Source organism: Uranotaenia lowii, chromosome 2, assembly GCF_029784155.1.
Source record: "Uranotaenia lowii strain MFRU-FL chromosome 2, ASM2978415v1, whole genome shotgun sequence".
Lineage (NCBI taxonomy): Eukaryota > Metazoa > Arthropoda > Insecta > Diptera > Culicidae > Uranotaenia > Uranotaenia lowii.
Window position 1 is genome coordinate 162457421 of NC_073692.1, and position 10296 is coordinate 162467716.

Consider the following 10296-nt stretch of genomic DNA (forward strand, 5'->3'; position numbering starts at 1 on the left):
AGATGACATTAAGAATAGTTTTAAAACTTTTTGAGAATTTCAATATTTCCCAATTTTCGATCTATTGGAAAAAAAAACCGGGCTATCTGGCAACCCTACATTAGATATTTTATAATTACAACATTCGGAGCAAAAACTAAGGTTTTTGTCGATGACTAAAACGAAACCACGAACACGGCATTGACGCCACATGACCGTTTTTGCTAGAATGTTAGCAAACGTTTCACTCATTTTATTTAGCTCCATAACATTCCTTTCCTCTACATTGAAGTGCGGTTAAACGTGAATAACGATGTTGAACAAAGCACCCCTGAGAACGATTCTTCGTTTGAACAAATTTTTCGGTTATGCTTTAGTTGAATGGGGCCATGTGTCGAAATCTTTTCAACCAGTATCAAACTGTTCACTTTTCATTCCCATAAATCTTATTTTAATTTTTATTTTAAATCTGTTTAATAATTGGTTTATGCGAAGAGCATTCGATGTTTGGGCCAAATACTACGGATACATTTTTGTGCTGCTCGTGGTAACGGCCTGTCAGATGGTCTATGGTATCGCTTATCTCACCGTATTGAACGCAATCGCATACCGGAAATGTATTCGCAAATGTCTCAATACTTTGCATGGAATCGAGCAGAAATTTGGAGAATTTCAAGCCACAACCTTTAATCGAACAGTTAATGTAACAATTTTTGCTAACATAACTTATTACGTGGTCGTATTCAGTATGCAGTTCACATCAATAAAGCGTAGCAGTAATTTTCTCCGTATGGTTTGCATTTTGATTCCTATGGTTTTGGACGTGATGAATATGATATATGTTCAACTGTTCAACTGTCTCCTGGCGCTTTCGAGTCTCGCCTTGTCTCGTATAAGTAGGCTGATTCGATGTTATTCCACTGCTGCTGTTGGAGATGTTATGCCAGATCTTTTCAACTCATATTATGAAGTTTTTGAATCTATGCATTCGCTGGAAAACGCATTTGTAGTGCCTATAATAGCGATAGTTTGGTTGTTATTTTACGGTGCTGTTCGCCATACGTATCAACTGTACGATCTGACGTATGGCCAAAATATTCCGATATTTAAACTTTTGGTTGATTTCTTTATCATATCGCAATATGTGTGGCCTCATCTGGTGAGAGTTGTTGTGACTATGCTGTTGGCTGATTACGTCATCGATAAGGTAAGTTCAAACGAAAACATATGGATGGAACGTGTTGAAAAACCAAAATCGTGATGAAGTATTTGGTAATTATTTTTGAAACATTAAAAAGTATTACAATAACTTATGATGATTTGTTAGATTCATAAATGTGTGCGTAACGACACACCCGTTCCAGAAATAAATAAATAATTTTTTAACTTAAACTTAAAATCATTGTCTATGTATAATTTTTTTTTATTTTACAAAAGGTTTTATTACGGCATTTAACTTATAAAGATTTTATGTGCCGGGAGTACTTTTCCTAGCTTTGGGCTAGTAAGAGGGGGCCGTAATCTTTGCGGCTTATCAACTATTAATTAAATTCTTATTATAGGAAAGGGAAAAGGGGATTGACTGGGGTCACTTCCAAGAACAGTTCCCGTCAGGGTTCAGTGGTGGCTTCCTGTAGCTGTGGTTTCGATAGCTACCTCTAGGTTTTCGATTTCCTGGCCAGCCTTCTTTGTGGTGTTGTAGGGCCCGTCGGATGAAATTTTGTTCTAATAAATATATTAGAATAGTAAGCACTGATCTAATTATGATGATCGTAGCAATCTTAGAAATGTAACAAGGCGTAACCATTCAATAAAATTTTCACTCTTGTTTGAACACTCTTAAAAGCAAGTCGCATTTATTCCTTGCGCCCCACATCTGCTAATAGGTTATGGGCCTATTCTGAAGAGTTTTTCAGCAAGATTTTCAAAAAGTAAAACCAAATCGAAATGGCTTCAAGTTCTTCAAGCAATTCCTCAAGCGCAGCTGGAAACAACGCAGTCCAGAATTCAGCGAGTTTTCCTGGCATCGAACGCCTGATTGGTCGCGAAAATTGGGCAACCTGGAAGTTTGCCGTCCAAACGTTCCTGGAGCTCGAAGACCTGTGGTGTGCCGTAAAACCAAACCAGAAGGAGGACGGAACGTTAGAGGCTGTCGATTTAGCGAAGGATCGCCGAGCAAGAGCCAAGATTATTTTGCTTCTTGACCCAATCAACTACGTGCACGTCCAAAATGCACCAACGGCCCGGGAAGTTTGGATTCAGCTGGAATAAGCTTTCGAGGATTCTGGATTGTATCGCCGAGTGACTCTTATCCACAAGCTCATCAAGACCGAACTTTCTTCATGTGGATCAATGACGGAATACGTCAACCAGATCATTTCCACCGCCCACCAGCTCAACGGAATCGGTTTCGTCCTGTCGCAAGAATGGATTGGAACATATCTTCTGGCCGGCCTGCCCGAAGACTATCGTCCAATGATAATGGCATTAGAAAATTCTGGTATCCCCGTGACTGGCGACGTGATCAAAACGAAACTTCTCCAGGAAACTCAAACCCCAACAGCGAACACAGCGTTGACCGCTACCAAGAAAGCAGTTAGTAGTGTTCCTGTTAAGAAGAAGAACGAGAATCCGAAGGGTCCCAGGTGCCGGAAATGTTCGAAATGCGGACACATTGCTAAGGAGTGCCGATCAGCGCGAAAGGAAAATACATTTTGTTCTGTCCTTTCCACGTTTTCCTCGGCAAACGACGACGATTGGTTCTTCGACTCGGGAGCCAGTGCACACATGACCAAACAACGGAATTGGCTACAAAATTTGAAACCGTCGAATGGAACTGTGGTAGCAGCGAACGGTGGTTGTATGAAGATTGTTGCAACTGGTGAAGCGATTTTGCAACCGACGTCCAAGGCTGGTCCAATTCCCGTGAGCGACGTCCAATTTCTACCTGAACTTTCTGCAAATCTGCTATCAGTCAATCAGATTGTGAAGAAAGGTCACACCGTGGTTTTCAAGAACACCGGATGTCAAGTCATCAACCAGTGCGGCGATGTTATTGCAACCGGAAGTCACAACGATGATTTATTCAAGCTGGAACAACGGAAGCAGGAGACCCGATGCGCGTTATCCTGCGCAGCCGCTGCTAGTCTTGATATTTGGCATCGGAGACTAGGTCATCTTAATATTCAAGGCGTACGCAAGTTGGTGACATCTTTGGCAAATGGCGTCAAAATTACTGACGAAATCTTCGAGGACTGCAAGATTTGTCCGCTGGGTAAGCAGTGTCGGAACCCATTCAGCAAACAGGGAAGCCGAGCGACCGAGATTCTGGAACTGGTACACACAGACATCTGCGGTCCAATGGAGGTCAAGTCCCTAGGTGGCGCTCGATATTACATCGTGTTCGTCGACGACAAGAGCCGCCGGATGTGGACATATTTCCTGAAGTTCAAATCGGAAACCGAAGTCACTGGAATTTTCAAGCAATTCCACGTCATGGCTGAACGGCAATCTGGAAAGAAGCTGAAGGTAATTAGATCTGATAATGGACTTGAATTTACCAACGCAGGCTTCCAGGATTATCTGAAGACACATGGTATACGGCATCAACGAACGACTGCGTACACTCCAGAGCAGAATGGCATGGCCGAACGAGCAAACCGGTCCCTGGTTGAGCGAGCACGCTGCATGCTGTTTGAAGCAGGATTGAGCAAACCATTTTGGGGTGAGGCCGTGTCAACCGCAGCCTATTTGATGAACCGGTCTCCATCGAAAGGTCACGATGTCACTCCAGAAGAAGCCTGGTCGGGAAAGAAGCCGGATCTTTCACTTATTCGCATCTTTGGTACAACGGCGATGATGCACATTCCCAAGCAAACTAGAAAGAAGTTTGATCCCAAGTCGGTCGAATGTGTTTTAGTTGGTTTCGATGAAAACACGAAAGGCTATCGTCTGTACAACACCAAATCCAGGTCGATAGTAGTCAGCCGAGAGGTCCAATTCATCAACGAAGCGAAAAGTGAACGCAAGTCGCCATCCCAGGAAGTACGAAAAACAACGGTTATTCAACTGGATCCAGAAGAGAGCATTCCGTTGTCCCCTGTTCAAGTAGTTGGTCCTACTCCTCAAGCCGATGATGACGACGAGGACGATTTCAACACGGACTACGACACAGCTGCTGGTTCCGAGGATTCACTAGTTGAAAGTGATTCCTCCAATGAAATTGTAACTGACGTGACCGTGCTCCCACCGCGACAATCTTCAAATCCGTCTTGGTCACAGACGTTGAGGCGCAGCGGTCGGGAGCACAGACTTCCAGGCAAGTATAGTGAATTTGTCCTACCGAGCAAAGGTTTGCCGTTTCACAATCCTCCACAGATAGCTGATGGTGAAGGTCCTTCCAACGAATGCCCCGATTCGTTCAGTGGTGTGGCAACATCCATCGAGGTGGCGATACCTACAGACGACCCGGTGACGCATCAAGAGGCTTTATCCCGCGATGATTCCGATCGCTGGAAGAAGGCGATGCTCGAGGAATACGAGGCCCTGATGAGCAACAACACCTGGACGTTGACGGATCTCCCGGAAGGTCGGAAGGCGATAAAATGCAAGTGGATCTTCAAGACGAAACACGATGCAGGTGGGAACATCGACCGTTACAAGGCGAGGTTGGTTATAAAGGGCTACTCGCAGCGAAAGGGGGTGGATTATGACGAAACATATTCTCCTGTTGTCCGTCATAGTTCGCTCCGGTACCTCTTTGCCCTGGCTGCCAAACACAACCTCGACGTGGACCAGATGGACGCCATAACCGCTTGTAACGGGGATGCCAAGTCGAAACAATTTATTTATAATTTTGCTGAATATACTTAAAATCAATTAAACAACTCATTTATTTTCATTACTTAAATAAACAAGCCCTTCTTAATTCAACAATAACTAAGCAACGTTTTCAAATATGCCAATAGAAACTTCGTCTTAATTAAAACAATTAAAGACTAGAACGAAACAATCACCCATTACCATTTGAAGCAACACCCTAAATGAACAATCATCAATCATCAATAGCACATCTGAGTGACCGACACAATTCTGGCGGCGAGCACGTGACTTTCGATGCCATCTTCTGTAGGCCACCGACCACTTTCTTATTTTGGCGTCAGGTGAATGACCTCTTTCGGGGGCTTTTGTGAACTTATTTTGGCAGAGCAAAAGTTGGGCCTCTATTATTCGGGTCCAGAAGAGGAAGACGAGGACTACTCGAAGAATTCGCGAATTGGGATGTAATTGTTTGACTTCGCGATTAGACTTGTTCGTATCGGGTAGTTCCGGTTGCGAAGTCAAGCTAGATCAGGTCGATCAGCGGACGATTGAGACTCCAAGCTCACTTACGTCCGGTGATTAGAAGTGTCAGGATCGAGTAGTTTTCAATTTCAATTGCGATTAGGTAATTAAAGTCAGAGTGTGATTCCGAGACCAGGTGTCCCTTATTCAAAAAGCCCTCTTTTTCGCTTTAGTCTGTGCTAGGTAAAGGAAGCTTAGGATAGTGCAGTGCAATAAAGTAGTGCATTTGAGAATAGGTAGGTGGAGACCCAAATGGGTCGCAACCGCTAAATAATTAGACCCGACATGCGTGCAACCCGACCATCAGCCACAGGTACGCACACTCATCGCAGCATCCACCCTAGAAGACGGACAGCGGGCCCGTCGCGAGCCACAGCGGGGTCCCGCAACATCAACCCCCTCCAGTTTGGCCAAACATACAGCCGGCCACCTTGAAGCGCGACACCACAGCCACCCACGCCACGAGTGGCCGACAGCAGGCTGGTTAGCGGCTGATGGCCATACCAGCAGTCGCCGAACAACCCACCACAGTCAAACCATCACCGGATTCCATTCTTCCCAACCAGTCACGCTACATAGCTGCGCAATTGCTATGCGGTGACCGGTTGAACAAAAAAGGTTCTGATCGCCCCGTCTTAGCTACCTGCATAGGCCTCGAGCAGCGAACATCAGCCGGGAAGCCGTTAGGTAGCCGCAAAGGAGCGACCGAACAAGACGAGACTTACATCAAGTCCCGCCAACAGCTAGCAGTCCGAGTGAGTACTCATAATCAGCCCACCCATATCCTCTAGCGATTGTTATACAATCTGATACATGTGTTTTCGCAGCTTGCACCGTATCTTTTGGGCCGGATGTACAAAGTGCTTTTTGCATTTTCTGGCCGGAAAATCTAGTTTTTCGGACCGGTGAGCCGACAAAAGTAGCCTTTTCACCACCCACGAGGTGGAAAAACCGGAAAATTAAGCAAAAATCAAATCATTTTTCTTCGCAAATTTTCTAAGTTATTTTGCGAGAAACCAAGCGTCTCCACCGAAATGCACTGCTAGGTAGAAGTTTGAAAGAGGGAAAAATAGTTTAGGCCTAAAACAGTACTATGTAAACACAACACAACACACAGGAAAATACAATAAATCGAACTAATTATTGTACCTAAGCAAAATGCGAATGTTTTCACGATGAGAACCTAATTGGGGTAACTGGAAAGGGAGTCACACGCTGTTCGTTGTTCGGGATTTTTTTGTATCTTTACTGCGGAGATTGGCCGCGAATCCAATCGATTTCTGTCTCTTTTGATCCAGGTAAGGGGTTTGGTCTTGTCCGATGATTAGCGCCCCTAGCTTGCTTTCGTAACGAACAGCAAACTCTCTTTTCCACGGATTTCTCCCGGGTTTTGTCTCGACTTCGGGGCGGCCCTTAGGGGTCGAAGTACGGATCCCTTTTTAGAGTCCCTTCCGCTTCTTTCCCAAAATCGGGAATCAAAAGGAACTCGCGACCGAGTCTCATCAGCTGGGCAAGATAAGAAAGGGTAGGTGGTCTTCCAAACGGAAGTGGCGCTTAAGCCACCTGCTTAAAACCGGAAGCGTGTCGGGCCTCTCGTTATACGCTTTCCTGTAAGGCGAGATGGAGGAGGAGATTTATATGGAGCAGCCCCCCTGCTTCCAAGACTCAAGCCAAACGAAGGTGTGTCGCTTGAACAAAGCGCTCTATGGCCTGAAACAATCCAGCCGGATTTGGAACATCAAGCTAGATGCAGCTTTGAAGAAGATGGATCTGAAGGCTTCAGGGTACGATCCATGTTTCTATCACCGGATAAAAGATGGCAAAATTCCCTTTGTTGCTATCTATGTGGATGACCTCATCCTTTTTAGGAACGACAATCAAACTAAAAATGAGCTCAAAAAGAAACTTAGCAGCGTTTTTCACATGAAGGATCTCGGGCCAGCAAAAAGTTGTCTTGGTATCAGAGTTACACCAAAGACTCCGTGTTGCTGGACCAGGAAGCATATATTGGAACTGTACTCAAACGTTTCAATATGGATGATGCGAAGCCTGTGACGACCCCGATGAACACCGGAGAGAAGCTGACCAAGGAACCAACACCGAAACCCGAAGAAGCGGAGCAGCTCAAGAAAATCCCCTATCAGGAAGCCGTCAGAAGCCTGATGTACCTCGCACAGTGTACCCGACCGGACATCCTGTTTGCCGTCAACAAGCTGAGCAGATTCAACACCAATCCCTCTCTCAAACACTGGGAGGCCGTTAAACATCTACTGAGGTACCTGAATGGAACTGCGGAATACAAGCTGCGGTATACGAGGCAAGGCGAATCGAAACTCATCGGTTACTCCGACGCAGATTGGGCGGCAGATCTCGACGATAGGAAATCCACAAGCGGATACATTTTCCTATTACAAGGCGGAACCGTGTCCTGGTGCTGTAAGCGTCAAACTACGGTGGCACTCTCGACCTGCGAAGCTGAATATATGGCACTTTCAGCTGCCGTACAAGAAGCCTGTTGGTGGTCCGGACTTTTGTCTCAGTTCGATTAACCGGAAGCAATCGAGCTGAGATGCGACAACCAGAGCACCATTTGCATCGCAAAAAATGCTGGATACACACCTCGGACGAAGCACATCGATATCCGGCACCATTTCATCCGAGACGTGCTGGATCGCAAAACCGTGGCATTGTCTTTCGTAAGCACTGATCAACAAGTTGCTGACGGATTGACAAAACCCCTGCAGCGGATCAAGTTGGAGCGGAATCGAATCAAGATGGGTATCCTGAATATATCAAAATGAATAGATCAGCTTAAGGAGGAGTATTAGAATAGTAAGCACTGATCTAATTATGATGATCGTAGCAATCTTAGAAATGTAACAAGGCGTAACCAATCAATAAAATTTTCACTCTTGTTTGAACTCTCTTAAAAGCAAGTCGCATTTATTCCTTGCGCCCCACATCTGCTAATAAAATAGATGAAACGAGCATTAAAGAGAGTACAGATTGAGGGGAAGAGGACTATACGACTAAGTCAGGCAGTTTGAGATATTTGTAGATGAGTTTGCCAAGATGTCTAGAATTAGAACACCAGGTTTACTTCGGGCCCTAAGGGTATCCAGTAGCCAAACCCTTGATCGATCAAACTGTCCACACGTCCACACAGCATGATCAATGTCTTGGTAGCCACCTACACAAACCCAAACATTATTGCTTGTAACTAGTTGTAAACGAAACAAATTCGCGTCAAGCCGGTAGTGATTTGACATGGGCCGAGAAACCACGCGAATGAAATCGAGACTCATGTTAAAATGCTTGAACAACGCCTTCGTCGAAACCTTAGGGATAATCGTATGGAGCGTTAATCGCTAAAATGCGAGGTATTGAAAAATATTCATTGTAAGTTATTATCCTCTCAAAGATTTCACCTTGTACACGCCCACCTTAGCCAATGAGTCTGCATTCTCATTGCCTTGAATAAGACAATGAGATGAGATCCAAGGTAAGGTTATCCTATACGAATTTTCGATCAGAGCACCCAAGAGCAAGAAATGGGAAGAGAGTTTCATCAGTTTCATCGATCGAATCGCCTCAACGGAGCTGAGACTATCCGAATATTTAGATGAAATAGTGGTCTACGGGCAGTGTGTAAATGTGTTCCAAGGTAGCGGCTAGCTCAGCAACGTCATCCGTTTACATGGCGCTCGAAGTTTGAACGAAGCTTCAAAGCGCTCATTGTACACTGCGAAATCAGTTGCGCCGTCGATTCGAGAACCATCAGTACAGAACATTTTTGTTGGATCTATTTCACCTACTTTTGATACAAAGATTGAAGGAATGACTTTGGTTCGGACGTGATCTGGAATTCCACGGATGTCATCGGTCATGGACAGATCTAATTTTATTAAGGAACTGCTAATCGGGTTAAAGTGACTCGTGTCCGAATTTAATAAAGAAGGATTTATTTCTAATTGACTTAAAGTATGATAATTGTTTACATATTTAACTTGTGGATTAATATTCATAGGACACATTCCACGCGCTTGTACCGCTCAAAAGTGATTTTTATCCGTTCGCGTATCAAAAAATTTCAAAATTGTCTATAATTTTGATAATTCAAATCACACAAAACCAACGGAAAAAAGAGAAAAAAATTTTTTTACACATGTTTTAGATGATTTTGAAAATCAGTTTTTTTGTTGAAAAACGTGGTGTTTTTGACAACTTTTATAAAATCATGAATTTTAATATATGGATGATTTTTTTTGGAAATATTTTTCAGAAGCCAAAAAACACGGCTTCATTTTGTAGAAAAAGGAATTTCTTTATATCCAATGTAGTTGGTTTGAAAAGCGAACAAAAACAGTCGCAAATGAGTGAATTCACGTCACAAAAAAAAGGGAAGTTTTTAATTTTACGAGAAAACTCTGACTTTTTTTTAAATAAAAAAGGAGATTTTCTTTGAAAATGACAAGACAATTTTAAAACTCTAAAATTTATAGGAATCGTTTGGAATCTAGCTGAGTTACAACAGCGCGAATGAGTGAATTCACGTCACAAAATATGAATTTTTGTTAAATTTTATATGAAAAATGTGCTCTGAAAGCTTTTTTGACCCTCCAGATGGTCGAATTTTTACAAATCGAGTATAATTTAGTTGATTTTTTCAATAAGTTCATTATTTTCAAATAAAAATACAAAAATATTGAAAAAAAAATAATTTTTTTTTTGAATCTTTAAATAAAGATACACCCAAAATTCAGCCTCTGTGCCAATGGCGTGTAGTCAATTTCATAGCATTATTGGTACAAGAAGATAACGCGACCGGCACTGATTCGATTTGCGCCCACCGGCATTAACCTCCCAGCGCAACCGAATTGCGTATGTCTGAATGAAACAAAATAAAAACGTTTTCGCGTCCCTCCCCATCGCATCACAAGACGAAGAAGGATGGAAATAAATACCGGCCAACAC

At 43.5% G+C, this 10296-nt stretch overlaps 1 protein-coding gene across 1 annotated transcript; it reads left to right on the top strand.

The window, feature by feature from the left end:
* The first annotated feature begins 7355 nt into the window (after nucleotides 1-7355).
* On the top strand, nucleotides 7356-7871 carry LOC129742044 (uncharacterized). The gene has a single exon (XM_055733890.1). It carries the CDS (start codon nucleotides 7356-7358, stop codon nucleotides 7869-7871), a length of 516 nt encoding a protein of 171 aa, XP_055589865.1.
* Nucleotides 7872-10296: the final 2425 nt, after the last annotated feature.